This window comes from Vigna unguiculata, chromosome 9 (assembly GCF_037176805.1).
Source record: "Vigna unguiculata cultivar grain cowpea cultivar isolate G323 ecotype 2 chromosome 9, ASM3717680v1, whole genome shotgun sequence".
In the NCBI taxonomy this organism is placed as follows: Eukaryota; Viridiplantae; Streptophyta; class Magnoliopsida; order Fabales; family Fabaceae; genus Vigna; species Vigna unguiculata.
Window position 1 is genome coordinate 15859132 of NC_140800.1, and position 21127 is coordinate 15880258.

Here is a 21127-nt window from a genome sequence, read left to right on the forward strand (position 1 = left end):
AAAAATACATTATTAAAATAACTAGCGAACACACATATGCGAATTGTCGCGTTTGTGTATCCGCACTTTTTAATTTTTATAAGATCAATAATATTTATTTTTAATATATATATAATAAATTTTAAAATAGTTGTTAAATAGAATAATTGTTTAAAAAAGGTTTTTAGAATAACGGTCAAAATAAAAAAGATTTAAAAAAACGGTTAAAGAAAAAATAATTATAAAATAATTAATTTTTAAAATAGTAATTAAGGGTAAAATTGGAAAATGAAAAGTAGACACAAAAGAATAATTCTTTTATATATTATTATAGATAATATTTATTTGTTTTAAAAAAATTAATTATTTAATTTTTTTCATTTATTTAGTATTATAATGATAAATAACATTATAACACTAAATATAATTACATGTATAAATTCTTTATCTAAATATAATAATAATTATAATAATTTACTTAATCCGATTGTTTTTAAACAAACGACCCGGTCTAAGACATAATATCTGAAAGGATAATGATAGAATGCCCCATTTTTTTGACCACAAAGTTACCCGCCTACGTGGCAGTTATTATTTTAATAATTTTAAAGGAAACGGCAATTGGAGGCAGCGGCAAAGGAAAGTTAGCGTGATGTGCACGCGTTTTGAATTGGATAAACTTTTTAAAAAAACACATTGCCTTGCGCGTTTTCCCTCGTTTCTTCCCCTCAACTTTCTTCTTTGAGCAGAGACGCACAAGCAAGCAGAAAGGCATTTGAATCGCAAGGCATTCTCTTCCAAAAAGGCTATCGTTCCATAAAGGTTGGTGTTGTGGGTCGCAGTGGAAGCGGATAGCGGAGTTGTGGAGAGTGGTTTGGGTTGTTGGAGGCGGCGAGTTCCGCGGAAAGTGGTGGGTACCGTTCGATTTATTGGTTGGGCGCTCTCTTGTTGGCGTAGTTGTTGGTTGATTAAGGCCATTCACGGAACGAAGATTTCTCTGGTAGGTTATCGTGGAAAACCCCTTTTCGAAGATTTAATGTGGCTTTTTTTTTTTACTTGGCTACTGGTACATTATTGATTTTTGGTTGATCGGTTTAGCATGTTGTGCCATTTTGCCATTAGAATTGATAACTGCAGTGAAACCCCAAAAATAATCGAACACCAAATTTTTAACGAATACTAAGTGGATGAGAACATATCATCACAAATGTGCGTATAGGGTTCTTTTGGTTTATCTACTTGTCCATTGTTAATAGTGATGGTTTTGTCAGGGTTGGGATGATCCATATGTCCCTCGCACATATGAAGGTGTTCTGAAGTGGAAATACCCTATAATGAACTCTGTTGATTTCGTCTGTGAGGTTGTCCAAGTATTTGTTCCGAAGTTTAAAATTTAAATTAATTGATTTGGTGTTATATTCTTTTGTAATATGACAATTTGTTGATGATGCCTTTGTTGGATTCTTGATTCCCGTCATATGAAGTAATTAGCCATATGAAGTAATTTCTCCAATTGGACATCTAAAGTTTATTTTTGATTCTCGTCATAACAGGTTGTTGTATTTGTGAAGTAATTTATGATTCCTTGATTTCTGAAGTGTATTTTTTGTTGAATTTCGTTTGTTGTGATTCCTTATTGTATTATTATTAAATTTGTATAGGTTGTTGATGAATCATGGCTGGAAAGAGTAGAAAAGATAAAGTTTTAGAACAAGAACGAGTAAGTGTTTTGAAATGATGTTTTTCATGCTAAATTTGAAATTGTTATATGAATAGTTAATAATGCAATGTGTATTTTATTTTCATTGAAAGGTACGATTAATTAATTTTGTTGACACAAAATATATTGTTCGAATGAATAATCTGTTGACGGATGCACACCGTCCAAGGATTGGAGGCACACCTTTCAAATGGTGTTTGGAATTGGAGAGATGTTTAGATATTTGTACTCCTTTAATCCAGCAGCTGGTTCGTCGATGGGATTCTTGTGAAGAATCTTTTCGTCTGTGGCAGCATCTTGTGCCCTTTGGTGTTGTTGATGTATGTATTAGTTTGGGGTTGAGTGTACTTGGGGAGGAGGTTCAATTTGATGGTTATGCTTGTGGTTGTGTTGCTTCATTATTTAGTGGTGAATGTATAACAATTAAGGATATTGTTAAAGTAATTAGTTATACAATAGGCACTGAGGAGGATGATGTTGATAGTGTTTGCCGGTTATATATATTATTGTGTTTTGTTGTCTTCTACTTTCCTAGAAATTCAAAATCAGTGTGTAATATGCCATTTAGGGTATTAGAGAATCTTGATAGTTTGGTGAACTATAATTGGGCTAGGGAAGTTCATAAATTTTTGGTGAATGGATTGAGTCGTGCTCACTTGGTGGATTGCAACAAAAAAAATCAACATAAGATAACCTTACCTGGATGCGTTGTGGTGTTACAGGTAACATGTTTGTTTTTTTGTATTGTTCATTTATGATGTTTAATAATTGTTGTGTTATGATTTGATTAATTTATGTCTTATGTTGTAGATTTGGGCTTTTGAGCGACTCGGATTAGGCGGGCCTAATAGGGAAATTGTATTCCCAAGAATTTTGCGATGGCCAAGTTTGAAGTTACGGACCACTAGCATCGAGAGGCTTTTAATGAAACCGAAGGTAATGAATTTTGTCATTTAAAATTATTCATTTAGTTACATTCATTATTTTGACATCATATGTTTTGTTGTAACTAAATGTTTAAACATGTTTTGTAGAATATTTGGGATTGGGCATTAACAGCTCAATGTAGATCCAATCCAATGGTTTGGGCTGCACTAAATATTGATGGTGAAGCAATCAATGAAGATGATGTCGATTGTGGTGAATCCAATTTTGAGGAGGCTTGCATGAAGAAAGTGGAAATGAATGAAATGGAAATAATTGCCATGAAGAAACAGCTGAAGATGTTGCAGGATGAGGTATTCTCACGTGGTAAATGGACATGATAAGGGTGATCTTTTTGAAGAAAGCGGACAAAAGCCTACTTCTTTTATTGATGGGACAAAAGTGAGTGGACATAAACTTCATGAAGATGTTGACATGAGTAAGGATTCTGCTGGCCGTAAACAGAAGGGTGTTAAAAAGGGAAAGGTTAAACGACAATATACTCCATTCAAAGTAGAAAGTGTTAACTTTGATGGATATCATTGTGGGAGTAGTGATTTCCTTCCAACAACAGCAACAAGTTCACCCATTGCATTAGTTAGGAGTTCACCCATTCTAGCAGGAAGAAGTGAACCCATTCCATTAGCCTGAATTTTACCCATTCAAGTTGATTATCCTTTATTGGGTGTGGATGCTCTGAAGTTGTACATGACATTGACTCGTGTTGATTCTCTATATCGGTACGTCATTTATTTTACTATTATAAGTTTTATTGACTTGGTTTGTATTACTAATAGTCATTAATTTTATTCTGTAGTGTTGTTTGCAATATAAATGGTCAAATCTTGACGACCAGGACTGTATGGGTTTTCGACCAACAGGTTACATATGCAACATGGTGAGATCCTAAATTACGTGTTAATATTAGTGATTATGTTATGATGTAGAATAATTTATTAGTACATTATTGTGTTCTTGTAGGTTGTATTGTTTGCAACAAATGTTATGATGCATAATGAAAGGAAGTTGCATGAACGGGTGCAAAGAATCATAATGAATCCCATGTATACGGTAATATTCTAATATTTAGTAGAACTTGATATTTTGATAACAATTATATGAAATTGACATAGTGCATTGTGGAATGCAGGATTGGCTTTTACATGACAACAATAAAAGAGTTGCAAACAGACATGTTTGGAAATTAAGTGACTATAATACCTTTTTTTGCAGCTTGCTGGTTGGCATGCAAGACATCCTTAGCGCTGAATTTGTATACATTTTATTACTGTTGAAGATTTATTATTTCTTGCCATGGAAGTTGATGCCTTGTGTTATTTAGGTATGATAAATAATTAAGTCTTGTATGATTTTTGTAGTTGTTTGCTCCAATTGTCCATGCTGATCATTGGTGGTGCTACTGTGTGAACCTTAAGACCATGGAATTTTTTGTGTTTGATTCCCTTGGACATAGTAGAAACAACCGCACAAGGATAAACAACTACATTGTAAGTATAAATTGTATATGTTTATTACATTATATTTTTTTAATTTTTTCCCATAATATGTGTAACTTATATGGCAGGCGCGTAACATGGAATTGTTTTTGTGTATGTTATTAAATTGTGAATCAGACAAGAAGCCATCTTTTGAAGTGCAGTGTGTGGACACTCCAATTCAACCTAGTGGGTAACTTCTAACATTTTGTGTGTTCAATGAGTGTAATTTAGCACTGCTTAATGATGTTTGAATATTCTGTTGTATTTCATTTCATAGTCATGACTGTGGGGTCCTAGTATTGAAATTCATAGAGATGTGGGATGGTGTAAGTCAATTTAATGACAAAGCCCTGCCTGACTACACTACTGTAAGTTGACCTTTATAATATGTTTTATTGTTTATTGTGTTTCTTTGAAGATTACATTTGGTAACATTGTGTTGATGTTGTTTTTAGGAGGAGCTGCAATTAATTAGGCAGAAATTCGTTTGTGATTGGGTTTTACATGAAGATAATGTCCAACGCGATGAAGTTATTCAACACTACGATTTGCTGTTGAAGAAATAGCTACTGTGAATGTAAAAGTTAGAATGCCATCACAGGATTTTTGAGATAATTTTACATAGGGATAGTTAGATTGAGGTAGACAAAGTCAGTTATGTTGCCACAATTGTATATATTGTTTAATCATTTGTTGGAGTTAATATGTAGTTTGTAGATTGACAGATACATTCATGATTACATGGTAATCTAAACATCAATATACTTTAATTTGGGAAGGCAATTGTGCTATTTTCGATTGTATTAGTAAACTTCCAGTACTGCCTGTACAAAAACACAAATTATGTAATGATAGAGTAGAAAAACAGTTGCAGTACTTGTTGTACAAAAACTGCAACGTAAAAAGGCACTTATGGAGTTACAAAATGACACTTAAATCTCCAACCAGAAAACTTTATTTTTAATTCAATCTTCAATTTCAAATACTTATTGAAGTTTTTTGCTGATGATTGATGGTTATGGAAATATTTGTATGGCCTTTGGATTGTGTCCAAATGTATCATTATGTAATGATAGAGTAGAAAAAGAATTGCAGTACTTGCTGTACAAAAACTATAACGTAAAAAGGCACTTATGAAGTCACAAAATGACACTTAAATCTCCAACAAAAAAACTTTATTTTTAATTCAATCTTCAATTTCAAATACTTATTGAAGTTTTTTGCTAATGATTGATGGTTATGGAAATATTTGTATGGCCTTTGAATTGTGTCCAAAACACAAATTATGTAATGATAGACTAGAGAAACAGTTACAGTACTTGATGTACAAAAACTACAACGTAAAAAGGCACTTATGGAGTCACAAAAGGACGCTTAAATCTCCAACCAGAAAACTTTATTTTTAATTCAATCCTCAATTTCAAATACTTATTGAAGTTGTTTGCTGATGATTGATGGTGATGGAATTATTTTGACGGCCTTTGGATTATGTCCAAACCATATTTGACGTAATTATACAGTTTAAATGCAGTTGCAGTACTGTGTGTACAAAACGTAAAACGTAAAAAGGCACTTATGGACTCACAAAAGGACACTTCATTGTCGAACTCGAAAAGTTGGTTTTTAATTCAATCTTGATTTCCAATTACTTATTTAAGTGGTTTGGTGATGATTCATGGTCATACATTTGCAAGGATATAACTTCAAAAAATGCACAATATGCCTTTATAATTTTGGACTCCAAGACATTGATGTCTGCTACCAAGACCTCATAAACACTAGGTGTATCTCTACGTGTCACTCTCTTGGTACGTTCAAGTCCTTGAACCAAATTATCTTGGTTAGGAATAGGATAATTTAAACCATATGTTAAACCAGTTCCAAAAGGATGTCTCTATGGAAACATGTTTCATTACTCAATATTTGCTAATTCCTACAAGAAAATGTTAGTATGATAAAATATATTTAGGACCTCACCACTCCACTAAGTGTTTCACTCAATTTTCCACTCGTGTATCACACTTATAGGCTTTTTCTTGAATGTACTATCTTGCCTTCTACCACTCAAATTTCCTTCAGGCCTTGGCAAAGAACTCTAGTAGCTTAAGCAAAGAGTGAGCAAACAAATTGAAAAAATATTGCGAGATCTAAGTCTTGACTCTAGAGATGAAAGAAAATACAAAAACTCTAGACAAAATTTCAAGGAATTTTAAAAACACAAAACAAGAAAATTAAAATAAAAAAATAATAGGACTACCAAAGAGATTTAAAGGAGACAACACAGAGACTCTAAGAAAAAGACTAATTGCAAGTATATATCAATAAACCACAAATAAAATTGTAACAAAAAGTTGTGTTGAACTCCCTTTTTTTATCCTTTTTTCAATATATATTTGTTTCCTTTTGACCTTGATCCACAATTTTTTTTTTGGTTGTATATTTTTTTTTGTTTTTTTTTGTTGCAATTCAACACAAAATCAAACTAAACAATTTATCCTTCAAACCCCCACACTCATGTAAGTCAAAGTAAGTGCACTTGCAAATCTAAAACACAAAAACAAATAATTTCCATGAATCAAATGTAGAAATACATAATTTAAACTAAGAACAAAAAAGAAAAAAAAAAGTACGCCAAATAAAAAAAAATCAACCAAATTGGAAACAACATTATGGGTTTTACTCCTTACAAATGAAACAAACAAAATTTAAAACAAAACACATAACAAGCAAAGATGCACAACACGAATAAATCAGAGAAGAACGCGAAATAAGACAGAGATGGAGGATACCACAATCTAGCATATTAATAAGTCAAGTGAAGATTCGCCACAAAGATGTTAACCGGAGGCCTAAGCCAAGAACAAAGAGAATCCTCTCTTTAATGAAATCAAATTCGATATATGACTAAAAATGTCCACATTTTTTTTGTTGCCTCTATATATAGGCACATAAGTTTAAGCAAATCTGAAAATCCTACAAGAAGGCCCAAGTCCAAAACATAAAAGCATAAACTAATTTATAAAAGAAAGCTCAAAGTCCAAAAACATAGAACATAACTAATTTTTAAAAGAAAACTCAAAGGTTTATCTTCAAATTTTTCTTATATAAAATATTGGGATAGTCCTCTATCATGACCTCTTGATAGATTTATATTATAATATATGGGGTTGGTTTGGTTCATGTTGGAACCGTGTAAGTTTATAGTTATTGAAAAGGATGAAATTTATTTCTGCTTTTCAAAGCAGTCATTTTTTTTTATCAACATCTTCTGCATAGGGTCTAGCATATTTCTCTAACCAACAGTAGTTTTTGTTTATTTGTTCTGATATATGAAGGTATGTAATGATTTCAAATTTCTGAAACATTGAGCAATGTGTTCATATGATTGTTCATATGCCACGATTGCCGATATTTATCAGAAAATCTTAGAATAAAAAGAAGTGTAAAGACAAAGTATAACGAAGGGAGTCGACATATACAGCTTATTTAAGAGTAATAAAAGAAAATTGACTAAGTGTATTTTTCTTTATGATTTATACTAAATGATATTTTATTTATATTGGTATGTTTATGAGTGCCATTATGCTATTTTAAAATTTTAAAACAAACATATATTAAAAAAATAAACAAAATTTCTTTCAACAATATCATACCAGAACAAGCGAAAATATTTAGTTCCTATAACTCATTTATTATTAAAATATTTTTTGAGACTAAAAGCTATACTAAGATATCATTCTAATGTTTCTAATATTAAAAATAACATATAGAATTGAGAAAGATTTAATTATTGAGAAATCTCTAAGACATTTTATGAAGCATGTATGTAAAACTAGATACTAATAAATGGTTAGATAATTAGTGACATAGTACATTTCACAAACAACAAAATAGGCTTCAAATGGTAATTCATGAAATACAATTCATATCTTTTTATATATTATAAACTAATTTTGTGATTTAATTTTCAGAAAGAAAAAAATCCCATAAATGATTATTTTTTATTTATTCATATGTAATTGACGATAGACATTTTTAATGTGTAAAGGAGTGAAAAAGTCCTTCACTTGACTTAATATCTCTTTTTATTTTAAATAATTTTTAAGAAATATTTATATTCTTAAAAAATATCTTTCAATTTTAGTAACAAATCAAGATTGAGATATTTAAAATATTTTATATTCGGTTACATTTTGTTTATATATATATATATATATATATATATATATATATATATATATATATATATATATTTTTATTGTATATATGTTTTATATATATATATATATATATATATATATATATATATATATACAATAAATAAATATATATATATATATATATATATATATTGTATATAAATAAAATAAAATTACAAATTCCTTCATATCGCATATTTCTTATATCTATCATATATCTCATATCTCTAGATATCTCTCATATTTTAATAACCTATAAAATTTCTAATACCCATAATATTCTATATTGTCATTATATGACCCTAATATTTTATATTCTAATTATATAACTCTTAAAATTTCATAAGTTTACATCAAACTCTCCTCTGGACTTAAGTGAATATATACTATATATCATAAATTTACAAATAACACCAATAAAAGTTAAAACATTTAATATAATATTTAACTTAAATATAATTATATAAATAACACCTTATTTAAGTGTTATAATATTATTATAACACTTAAATATAATTATATAAATAAATTATTTATTTAAATATAAAAATTGTAAGGCCCACTATTTTTCTCTAACTTTTATTCTGCTTTAATTTAAGGGGGCTGTCCAAAACAGTTTGGGCCTAGGGTTAGCCCAAAGGGAAATCAGACCCTAGTATGCCCTAACACTCCCACTCCCTTCCACTTTCAGAAAACAGATTTCCCCTACTCCTTCCTAAAGCTGCTGTCGTCCCTCTACTAGGGTTTGATTCCTTGTCTCTGTTAAGTTCACTCAAAGCTCATTCCTACTCAACGTAAGTTACCCTTCATCTCATACCATCCCTTCCTTGGCATATTTTAGTGTTTTCCCAGCTAGGGTTTTGTAGTGAGCACATCTTAAGATCTATTTCGCTGTTTTTCCAGCTTCTAAGCCTATTCCTAGAGCTGTTATGCTTCGTGGTTGGTGTCGAGGTCCTATACTAGCTCATTACAGGTAAGGGAAGCTAGGGATCCTTTGTTTAAATTCGATTCTTGCTTATTTGCCACTGTTTTCATGATTGTATGGTCGTTGTGCTATTGTAAAATGTTGAACGGATGTTAGTTGTATGTTTGGCTTGGTATACTTTATCTTAAGTATGAAACGTATGCATATGCTTATGAGACTTGATTGTATGGGCTAAAATGTTGAGTTAACATGAGTTTGGTATGAACTGAGTATGAGATGGTTGGTAATTAAAATGGCATGGTATTGATATGACATACAATTCTATACTCATGGTTGGGGAAGGACGAGTTGGTATGGATTCAACATTGAATATGAATGAGGATTGGTTATAAAGGTTGGCATGAGATTTATGTGCATGATAAAAATTACTTGATTGATTGAGTATGATTAGTATGTGGTCAGTATGTAATTCCATGAGCCTCTAGGTGAGACCTTATGGTGGTGCTTCAGTGGTCGGGACGTAATTCCATGACCCTTGTTAGTGGGAGTTCAAGGTGGTGTCCCATATATATAATTTGGTAAGGATTCAAGGTAAGGTTGTATCCTGATACTCTAAGGAGTTAGTTAGTCTCACTTAGAGCGGACTGACTCTTGTGGTGAGAGTAGCAGGAGGCCTAAAACTCATTAAGGGCTAACCTTGTGTGTGGGGGATTGAGACAATGTAACACTTAGCTCGGGGTGAGCAGGATAATCCACCACAAGTGCAAGCATCCACTGAATCCGACTAGATTATATGTATCTAGATGAGTCGAGTCTGAGTCTAGTGTATTGCTTGAGAAGTCATAACATGATTGGATGATATATACTGCTTGGATTGTGTAATAGCATGTGACTGCATGATAAATTGTTTTCTACTCTAGCTTACCCTTTTGTTTGTTGTATGGTCCGTTCTGAGGTTCTTCTCTCTTTGCGATGATCATCAACTTGTTGATGTGAGCAGATGCGAGGAACACCCATGATCAACAGGGAGCTGATGATTCTGCTGCGTAGTCCACCTGGGCTGGATTCTACTGCTTTGGGCTATATTTTAGGGCTATGGCCCATGTACTAGTCTGTCCTTTAAATTTCTATTTGACTACTGTTGAACTTTGTATCTTGTTTAGTTTTGGCATAGTTGTGTGCCTTGAATATTGTAAGGAGTAGTGTTTATGCTCCAAGATCGCGTTACTATGTTATTCATGTGACGTTTCCTTTAATTGGGATTATTGATTAAATGGGACGTTACATTTATGGTATTAGAGCGGTCATTCCTTAGGTCTGTGGACTTGTGTGTCCGCTTAGCTTTCGTGGTGTATTTCTAGTGTCTTTAGTTAAGTTTCCTATTTTATCAATCTGACAATTGGTTTCTTGTGTGCCAGTGAACTATGGCACCTTCTCGTAGTCTCAAGGTGATGTACCTGATATCGTCAGAGCCATAGAAGCCATGGTGGCGGCCATGACCCAACAAAGTACGACGATGATGCAACAACATAAAGCATTTATGCAGTGACAAGCAACGTCGCTTGAGCAGCAGCAGTTGGTAATACAATAGATGGAGGCTTCGAGGGTAGCTGATGAGGATGCTCACCGATAGCATACGAATGCCCTCCGCTAGCTGGAGGAAAATAGGGTGGCTGCCCCTACCTTTGGTCCTAAGCCACGACCTTCAGTCATGGAGTGGAGCTTGGAGGACTTTCTGAAAAACCATCGTGTGAAGTTCAATGGCAAGACCAGTCCTGATGCCGTAGACCAATGGCTAAAGGAGATGGAGAGAATTGTCGACGCGAAGATGTGTCCAACAGATAACCGACTGGCATTTACTGTATATATGCTCACTAGAGAAGCTGAACATTGGTGGATCAATACAAAATCCATCATGGAGGAGAGAGACGAGTTTGTGACTTAGGAGGCATTCAGGGGGAAATTCCTCTATGAATATTTCCCAGACAACATCTGATATGCCAAGGAGGTGGAATTCCTCTAGTTGACTCAGGGAGGGAAGACAGTGGCAGAGTATGCTGAGAAATTCAAGCACCTCAGTCGTTTCTACACCATCCCCCTTGATGAGGAGTGACGATGCAGAAAATCTGAAAATGGTCTCCATGGTGATATTCGCTTGATGGTAGCCCCACTGTCCATCAAGGATTTTGCTACTCTGGTGGAGAAGGCCAGAGTGATGGAGAAAATGAAGCAGAAAGTGGAGGGTCAGCGTCCATAGCAACAGAAGGTTGGTGGACCATCTGAGTCAAAGCTGAGGCACGAGGAAAGGAGAAAGCCTTATGACAAACCTCACCATCAGTCTCAGGGGTCTAGAAGCTTTCCTCCTCAATAGGGTTGAGTGTAGTGTTTCATATGTGGATGCCCTCATCTGAGGAATGTTTGCCCATACATGGAGGGTTATCACAGGTGTAATAACTATAGCAAGGAAGGCCAATTTGGAAAGGACTACCCCACCCTTGCTAGGGTAGTGACACACCCTCTAGTGTAGACTCCCGTGCAGAACTAGTAGAGGCACAAAGGCAACAAGCCTCAGGCAACAGACCGAGTGTACGCCATGAAGGGAGTAGAGGCTACAAGCTCAGGTAACCTTGTGATGGGTCATTGTGTGATAGCTGGAAATGATTGTTATGTATTGTATGATTCTGGAGCGACACACTCATTTGTGTCAGATACTTATGTGAAACGTCTGGGTCTGCCGATGTGTGAGTTGTAGTGTGAACTTGTGGTGTCTACTTCGACATCGGGTTTGGTCAGGACATCATCCTTGTGTGCTAGATGTCTAGTGGAGGTGGAAGGGCGCAGATACAAGGTGAATATGATATGCCTACCTCTACAAGAGTTGGAGGTAATCATGGGGATGGATTGGCTCTCTGCCAATCACATTCTTATAGATTGTCGAGAGAAGAAGTTGTTATTCCCTAACTCAGAGGAGCTTGAGTTATTATCATCTCAAGTGGTTTTGAAGGAACTCCAAGAGGGCGCACATTGTTACATAATCTTCACGCATCTTGAAGTGGAGAAGGAGGAGAGGACATCAGTGATACCAGTCGTGCATGAATTTCAGATGTGTTTCCAGAAGAAGTGTTAGGGTTGCCGCCCAATAGAGAGTTTGAGTTTTCTATTGATCTAGTGCCCGAAACTGCTCCAGTGTCAATGGCCCTGTATGGCATGGCTCTGGCGGAGTTGGTGGAACTCAAGAATCAGATAGAGGAGTTATTGGGGAAACAGTTCATACGACCCATTACTTCACCTTGGGGAGCACCAGTGCTATTAGTGAAGAAGAAGGATGGAAGTTCACGTCTAAGTGTGGACTACAAGCAGCTAAACAAGATGACCATCAAGAACAAGCATCCCCTCCCGAGGATTGACGACTTGATGGATCAGTTGCATGGATCATCGATGTTCTCAAAGATTGATTTACAGTCAAGATACCACCAGATTTTAGTGAAGGCTGAGGATGTGCAAAAGACGACCTTCCGATCCTGGTATGGGCACTATGAGTACGTGGTTATGCCTTTTGGTATGACCAATGCTCCGGCGGTGTTCATGGACTACATGAACATGATTTTCAGATCATTCTTAGATAAGTTCGTTGTAGTCTTCATAAACGACATTCTTATCTATTCTAGAACTCAGGAGGAGCATGCTGAGCACCTGAGGTTAGTGCTTGGTGTTCTGAGGGAGAAGCAAATATATGTTAAACTATCTAAGTGTGAATTTTGGATGGATGAGGTACAATTCTTGGGCCATGTGATATTTGCACAGGGCATTGCAATGGATCCAGCAAAAGTTGACTCGGTGGTTAAGTGGGGAAGTCCCAAGTCTACAATAGGGATAAAAAGTTTCGTGGGTTTGGCTGGCTACTATAGGAGATTCATAGAAGGATTCTCCAAGATAGTGGTGCCTCTGATACAGCTTACCCGGAAGGACCATCCCTTCAGTTGGACGGACAAGTGTGAGGAGAGTTTTCAAGAGCTGAAGCGAAGGTTGAAGAGTGCCCCTATATTGGTAATCCCTGATTTGGGAAATCTTTTGAGGTTTACTGTGATGCATCTCATCTTGAACTTGGCTGCGTGTTGATGCAGGAGAAGAGGGCAGTGGCGTATGCTTCGAGACAACTTAAGGTGCATGAGCGTAACTACCCCACTCATGACCTGGAGTTAGCAGCCATCGTGTTCGCCTTGAAGATCTAAAGGCACTATCTTTATGGTGCTCAGTTTCGTGTGTTCAGCGATCATAAAAGTCTCAAGTATATATTTGATCAGAAGGAGATGAACATGTGGTAGAGGAGGTGGATGAAGTTCTTGAAGGATTATAACTTTGAACTGCTATATCATCCGGGGAAGGCAAACGTGGTAGCAGATGCCTTGAGTAGGAAGACTGTACATATCGCACACCTCATGATCAAGGAGGTGGAACTGTTAGAGAAATTCAGGGATATGAAGTTACAGGTGGAGTTAGGATCCGTGTTCATTAGGTGTAGTACTCTGACTATATCTAGTGACTCCTTGGACTCAATCAAAGAGAGGTAGTTGTTGGATGCCAGTTTGAACAGGGTGAGAGAACAACTTGGGTCAGATGAAGCGAGGGAATTTTCTTTGGGAAATTATGGCATATTGAGGTTTTAGGGCAGGGTGTGCATACCAGATGATGTTGATGAAGCGAGGGAATTTTCTTTAATCCACAAAAATAACCTTATATATATATATATATATATTAGTAAAAAATATTCTGGCCTAATTTTTTCTAAGTTGCACATCTTGTCTTCTGTCTTCATTCTTCAAACTTCAATAGTATTGGTATGTTATCTTCTTCCAAGTACACCTCTGACATTCTTCTCTTTCCTTTGTTTGAAATTGGGCATATACATCAAATCCTATATAGACAATAACGTTTATGGTATGCTTGTTGTCAAATGATGGAATCAAAATAAGAATATTTGGCACGTGACAATTGAAGTTTATTATTTTTTTATTTTGTTTATTTTTTAGGAATCACTCGGAGAAAGTGGACTTTTTGATCAAAACATTAATTAAAGAATTTTCATTGTGTTGAACGTCATTTTATATCTACTTTTATAATTATTTGAACTTGTATGAACTTGAGTTTATTTGAACTTTATTTAAAATTTATGACAATGATGTATTTTATTTTATTTTATTTGAATTTATGATTAAATATTTATTTTTTAATAATTTTGTAAATACCCGCGGGTACCCATGGATACCCGTGGATATGAAAAAAAATAGGCGGGTACCCGCATAACGGATACCCAACGGATATGGGTACGGATACGGGGCGGATATTTATCTAGTGGGTAGGGTACGGAGGAGCTACTACCCGTACCCTACCTGATGGAGGCGTGGTTCGGGACCGTCAAGGGATTAGAAAATAGATGATGGAATCATGTCCAGGATCTTCAGAGAGATCTCAAATTAGCTTCAGATCGTAGAATAGGAACTCTTTTATATATATATTTTGTAATGTTTTTGTTTGGGCTTTTTCGGACCTTAAGTTATGCTGGGCCTTTTTGTGTTTCGGCCCATAGTATATAAGCCCTTGTGAGACACATTTGTAGGCAGATTTGAGTTTTATGAAACAGTGAGTTTTCTCTCAAGTCTCGAGGTTGTCCTCAGAACCACCGATCCTTATCTTTGAATCTCCGATTCAAAGTGGCGGATCTTCCTCACTTATCTTGGAATCTCCTCCAAGTGGCGTGATTTCCTTCCGTTCCGCAAAAACCCCCAATCGACGTCCTCCATTTTTCCCCCTTTTCGTTTTAGGGTTCATACCCATTTTCGTTCTAGATGAATTCCTCCCCAAATCCGAGACGGTCCTTCATCATCTGGTAATCAGAGCTATGTTAGTTGTTCTTTCAAGATTGGTTTCAGAATTTCTAGTTTGTTCGCAACTCTCGTTCATCTTTGGGGTTTTGTCATCGTTCTTCGTGTTGTTCTCATTCATCATCTGTTGTGGTTTCCTGGTCGTACCCTTCGTGTGAAATTTCAAACGTCGAATCAACCATTGTTTTGTTGTATACATTGGAGCTTCGCTTTTGGTCTGGAAGCATTTTTTTAATGTTTTTTTGTGGTCGCTGCATGTTGGAGCATCAAGAGGAGTGTGGGCACAAGGGAATGATTCTATTTCCACGTGAAGCGTTGATTAGCAAACTTGACAAAACTCCCACAACTAACATGCTTGGTGCTTACTTTCTTTTGGTCTTCCCAGCATCATGTTTGAGACTGTAATGCTCGAGAATAAACTTGTTTCATGCTACACTTGATTTAGTCTGGTTGGTTGGGTGTCGCCCATATGTTCGAGAAATTGTTTCACTGAGATTTGTTTGTGCAAAGTGCAGGTTTAAGTGTAATTGTTGTTAAAGCGATGTTATTGTTTGAATTAGTGGCATTTGGAATTAAAGGGTTCGACCCTTTTGGTTTAGTTCTGATGTTTTAATGCTTGATGTCCACGACCTTTTGGCACGTTCTGGAAGCAGCTGATTTTCTCGTAGGCGTGGCAGCCATCAAATAATCTTTCTAGTGCAATTTGGGTTTAATTGCCACTTACAATGGGGAATTAAGGGTGGTGGCTGGAGATTTTTGAAGCAGCAACCATATTTGCTTGAAGCGGTGACAGCCAGCATAAGTGTCTTTCGGTGCAGCAAACTAAGAATAGTCAATGAGCAGTGTGCTTGCTAAAAATTCAGTGTTGCAACTACATTAGGCAGCAAGTGAGAATTGGGGTGCCGCTTAAACTATATTTCACGTTCCAGCTTATGTCTGTGGAAGCGGTTTGGTGCAAGCGTGGGCCCTTGGCTGAATTTGATGAATTAAAAGCTGCAGAGCTTGTATTTGTTTCAGTGGCTGTTTGGGCCAGCGGTACCAACCACAAGACCATTTTTGAAGGGTGCAGTTGGTGCAGATAATCCTTCCAATTTGGCAGTGGTTTTGTTGTCTCGTGATTGGCCCATCAAGTGGCAGCAGTGAGAACCAACTTGTGGCAGCAACGTCATGAAGGCTTCAATTGGCTGCAGCGTGCATCAAGCCAATCGGTGAATTGTGGTACTCCGACACCTTGGTCCACTCGGTGCCAAATTTGAAGCGCGACAGTGGCAACAGTCTGGTGCATCTTGGTTCATTAGTTTTGTTGAAACGGGGCAATTTGGCAAGTTTTTGGTGCAGTAGATGCCTCTTTGAATCTGCCACATAAGTTGTTTGAATTCCAAGGCTGGATGCTAAAATCAAATGCCAAATAGCTGGTTTGGACAACAACTTTATTCGGTGCCAGCCACATATGCTTGTGGTCCATTCGGTGGAATTAAATTTGGTGCAGCAGCCTTCAATCCTGTTTCGGTGCAGCAAGTGTAGTGAATTATTTTTTTCTAAGCAGCCCAGCACGTCGTCCACGAACAAGGAAAATTGGTGCTTAAATCTGGTTTCTCTACTTCACTTGATAGCAATTTGAGTTGGTGCAGCGAGAATTGTTTTTAGCAATTGGCCTTTGCCTTTTTGTGGTTGTGTGGTGCAGCACCGTTTCTGACTTGGTGGTAGTGTAGGAAGCAACTTGGTGAAACAACAAGTCCAGTCTTAAAATTTTGCTGTAGGACTTTCATTTGGCAGCAACCACTTTCATTTATCCAAAGTTGGGACAACAAAGTGAAATTGGAGTTAGAAGTGCTAAAATAGTTTGGACCAACTGCAGCAGCAGTAGTGAAACGGTACAAAGAGTCCGTGAATTATGCAGCAGTGTGGCTTCGTCCTTTTGGTGCAGAAATTTCACTTGAGTATCTAGTCCTTGCGGTTTTTCTTTGATTGGCACGTGAAATAGGCTAGCGATGCAGCATGGTCCCTTTGTGGTTCAATGTTAAGTCAATGAACGTGGATTAATGCAATGAGGTCCCTGTAGCATTTTCATGTTCTATTTCTAGTGCACTCTCACATTTTGGTTTGCCTAGTCTTGCCATTTAGAGTCATTATTTGTTCACCTTCACTTTGCTTGAGTCTTTTGTCTATCATATTCCTTTGAGTTTGCTTTTCCTTTGTTTCTTGTGTTGTGGGGCAATGTACCTTGAGCTAAATTGTTGGAAGTACCGTTTCTGGGAGTCTGAATTAATCATCACATTTTAGCTTGAGTATTTTGTTTCATATTTCTAGTAGTAATTCTAAATACACTGTTTAGATTACTCTTGTCTTTCAAAGTGCTTTTCTCGTTGTCATAATCTAGTTTTGTCACATATGTACTCCTTTTGGTTTAGCCATTTCTTGATTTTGGTGCTTTTTAGTTTGTCTCCAAATTTCCTTGGTTTTGTCTTAGACTTTCTTTCCTTGGCCTCCTGAGTTGAGCTTAGATCCGTTACATCTTTCACTTTGATGTTGAATTCTTGATGGGTTGATTGGAGGTTCTTTGAAGAACTGAACAGGAACTTGAGAGCGAGTGAATACACTTTGAGAGGGAAACACGAGTGGCATTGAGTGTAAACACGTAAGGAGTGGTGAGACCCATTTGAGAATTTTACCCATATTCCTTTTGCTAACCACTTACTGTGTTTTGTGTTAGTTCTTGTTTTCTCTCTTTCCCTGCAGGAATTAGGAATTCTGAGCACTCTAGAATGTTCCATACACGTTCGACCTTGATAGAAGATATCAACTTCATTGTGTCTAGAATTATCAGGTTGAATAGCAAACTTGGGAATCTTAGAAGGGAGAACCATGAAGATAGACGATCATTGCCAAAAGACAAAACAAGTGTTATTAGGTGCACCAAGTGTGAAGGTTATGGACACGAAAATTATCAATGTCCTAATTGGAACGCCAAGTACATGACTCTTCAGGAACTCCAAGATTACATTGTATACTTAAAAGAGGTGAAAAGGAGTGTTAGGAAAAAGCTCGAAGTCAAACAAGGACAACAAGCACAGAGGGAGAGAGAAAATGCAAAAAGAGTACTAAAGAAAATGTGGGAAAAAGCCAAACAAGAGAAAGAGCTAGAGAAGCGAGAAGAGAAAGAGCAAAGAGAAAAGGAAGAAGACGAACAAAGCGAAAAACACGAGAAGGAGTCTCTCCTCACACCCCTAACATGCATGGTTGAGATGAAATCCTTAAAGGGGGATGATAATGCATTAAATTGTTGCTCCCATTCACATCATGATATTGCATTTTCATTGGGAACACTTACTAACCCATCTCTTTTTGTCTTAATGCCTAGGGAAGACTTGTACATTAAGGAACAATGGCATAAGCAATGGGGTGAGGAAAAGATTATAGAAAAGGCAACAACAACATGGGCCAAACATGAACCTGCCTTTAATCATCTGATTGTGTGTTTGGCCTATCATGAAAATCCTGAAGGATTTCAGGGACACTCTTTTTCTATTCTGATTATTATGGGTTGTTCTCCTTTTTGTTCCATAGTGAATAGTATACTTGTGGTTAAACTCGTTGACATGTTCTGCAGGTTTATCTTTGATCCTGGAGGACAATCTTTTAGCACCTCGATAATAACAAATTGGCCTCTCCCATGATCCCAATCTCATCTTTTTTTAGATAACATTTTATTTCTGTTTTTAGACTATTCTGGTTTTGTATGCTTCTCAACACTTATGTTTGTGTGTTTGTTTGTAGGTAATGAAGCGCTAAAATTCGAGGTCGAATTTTCTCCAACCCGGAGGCAATGATGGAGGCGTGGTTCGGGACCGTCAAGGGATTAGAAAATAGATGATGGAATCATGTCCAGGATCTTCAGAGAGATCTCAAATTAGCTTCAGATCGTAGAATAGGAACTCTTTTATATATATATTTTGTAATGTTTTTGTTTGGGCTTTTTCGGACCTTAAGTTATGCTGGGCCTTTTTGTGTTTCGGCCCATAGTATATAAGCCCTTGTGAGACACATTTGTAGGCAGATTTGAGTTTTATGAAACAGTGAGTTTTCTCTCAAGTCTCGAGGTTGTCCTCAGAACCACCGATCCTTATCTTTGAATCTCCGATTCAAAGTGGCGGATCTTCCTCACTTATCTTGGAATCTCCTCCAAGTGGCGTGATTTCCTTCCGTTCCGCAAAAACCCCCAATCGACGTCCTCCATTTTTCCCCCTTTTCGTTTTAGGGTTCATACCCATTTTCGTTCTAGATGAATTCCTCCCCAAATCCGAGACGGTCCTTCATCACTACCCGTCCTGTTGAGATCCCTAGGTACGAGTCTCAAATTAGGTGGATAACCAGAGTTATTATAAAAAAATAACTACTAACTTTTAATATTACAGATTCTAATATCTAAAAAAAGATATCACTATATGTTTAAATTTTAATGATTTCATCTAACTATGTCTCAGAAAATTGATACATTATAGTTAGTGTTAAATTCAAACATTGAACTACTAAATCTCAACTTTGTAACAAAAAAGAAAATTATTTTATTGTGTTATTAGCATCTATATATTTATTATAGAAATTAAATTCTAAATATAACCATTATACTTAACAAATAATAATTGCATTTAACTATTTATTTCAAATTTAAAATTACAACAAATTCAAATAATAAGATTTAATTACAATATATCTCACTATTCACAAATTTATTTAAAATTAAATATTTTAACAAATTAAAATAAAGTTAATTAATTATTTTATTTTATTTTCATATTGATCTCTTGATTTAAATATTATTATGTAAAAATTATTTATATAAATATAAATACAATTAAGTTAGTTACTATAATAAAAATTAAAAAAAAAAACACAATGATATTTGTTTGTAATTTTTTTCAATGGAGTGAAACCATGGATAAGCTGAAGACGAATCATTATTGTTTTTCACTTGGTTACCACAAATAATCTAGACAATATTTACTCCATAATTTATTATTCAATGCTTTCTGTGTCAAGATTTACTGGCCATTCCATTTTCCATCTAACTTTGCCTTTGTTCTCACGATATTTTCAACACTTGAAGGTGTGCATCTTCCCAGTTGGCAAATTATCCAACCATCCCTCTCTCTCTTTCTCCCTTCTCTAGGTGGTCATTCCTACAAAAATATATGTATATAACTGTTAGAAAATGATTACTCAAATAATACTAATAATAATATAAATATGAAATAATATAATAATAATTATTAAATCAATAATAATACTAAGACAATATATAAAACAATTAATATTAATCAGAGATCAACAATTATAATAACAATAATAAATAAAAGATAAAAGGTAAGGAGTAGAAATATCTTGGGTTGAAAAGAGAGACAAAGGAGTAAATTATAATAAGAATATAGTTGTTAGCCATAAAAATCATTAATCCATAAATTAAAGGTCTATAAAAACATGAGTAACAATAAGATTTTTATTTTAATTATTTATTTTTTAAACTATTTTAAAATATTTCTAACAATCCCCCACATAATTTAAAAAATAAAATAAAACAAAATATATTATCTTTTAAAACAAAATATTGTAGTTTAGTGTAAGGAACCTTCCGAGTCTGACCCTCACACCTAGTGCTTATAAACTTCACCCGAAAAAATGCAGAGACTTAATTGTCTTGAGCTACATCTCCTATGACCGGATTTTAGTAAATAACACATACAATATCAGTGTTCATTATAGGTTCTAAACAGTGGGTGCACATGACGACCTTGTGCATGTATCTTGTTTCATGAGTGTCACTTAGAGACTTGCCCATATCTCACAATGGCGACCCCACCATCACACTCACTAGGTAAACCCTCAAAGGGTGGTTTGTGACTCACACCCCTACAATAATTGTCATTGGGTTTATTAAGAGGTATTTTATAAAATAATGCACATACCTCAACCATTGGGTTTATTAAGAGGTATTTTATAAA

At 35.4% G+C, this 21127-nt stretch overlaps 2 protein-coding genes across 2 annotated transcripts; both read left to right on the forward strand.

Annotated features, from left to right (window-relative positions):
• The first annotated feature begins 1833 nt into the window (after positions 1 to 1833).
• LOC146883610 (uncharacterized) lies at positions 1834 to 4688 on the forward strand. Its single transcript, XM_085666647.1, has 9 exons — positions 1834 to 2421; positions 2510 to 2635; positions 2734 to 2937; positions 3441 to 3521; positions 3605 to 3694; positions 4003 to 4131; positions 4209 to 4312; positions 4400 to 4490; positions 4578 to 4688. The coding sequence occupies exons 1-9, from the start codon at positions 1834 to 1836 to the stop codon at positions 4686 to 4688; spliced, it is 1524 nt and encodes a 507-aa protein (XP_085522773.1).
• A 7151-nt stretch (positions 4689 to 11839) lies between these two features.
• LOC114163492 (uncharacterized) lies at positions 11840 to 12373 on the forward strand. Its single transcript, XM_028047801.2, has 2 exons — positions 11840 to 11914; positions 11999 to 12373. Exons 1-2 carry the CDS (start codon positions 11840 to 11842, stop codon positions 12371 to 12373), a joined length of 450 nt encoding a protein of 149 aa, XP_027903602.1.
• The last annotated feature ends 8754 nt before the right edge of the window (positions 12374 to 21127 follow it).

Bases quoted from the DNA above. Each gene is read 5' to 3' on its own strand.
- LOC146883610 (XM_085666647.1), top strand. From the start codon at position 1,834: ATGAATAATCTGTTGACGGATGCACACCGTCCAAGGATTGGAGGCACA. The intron at 3,522-3,604 runs GTGAGATCCTAA...GTGTTCTTGTAG, and splicing joins CAGGTTACATATGCAACATG to GTTGTATTGTTTGCAACAAA. The intron at 4,132-4,208 runs GTAAGTATAAAT...CTTATATGGCAG, and splicing joins CAAGGATAAACAACTACATT to GCGCGTAACATGGAATTGTT.
- LOC114163492 (XM_028047801.2), top strand. From the start codon at position 11,840: ATGAAGGGAGTAGAGGCTACAAGCTCAGGTAACCTTGTGATGGGTCAT. The intron at 11,915-11,998 runs GTATTGTATGAT...TGTGAGTTGTAG, and splicing joins TAGCTGGAAATGATTGTTAT to TGTGAACTTGTGGTGTCTAC.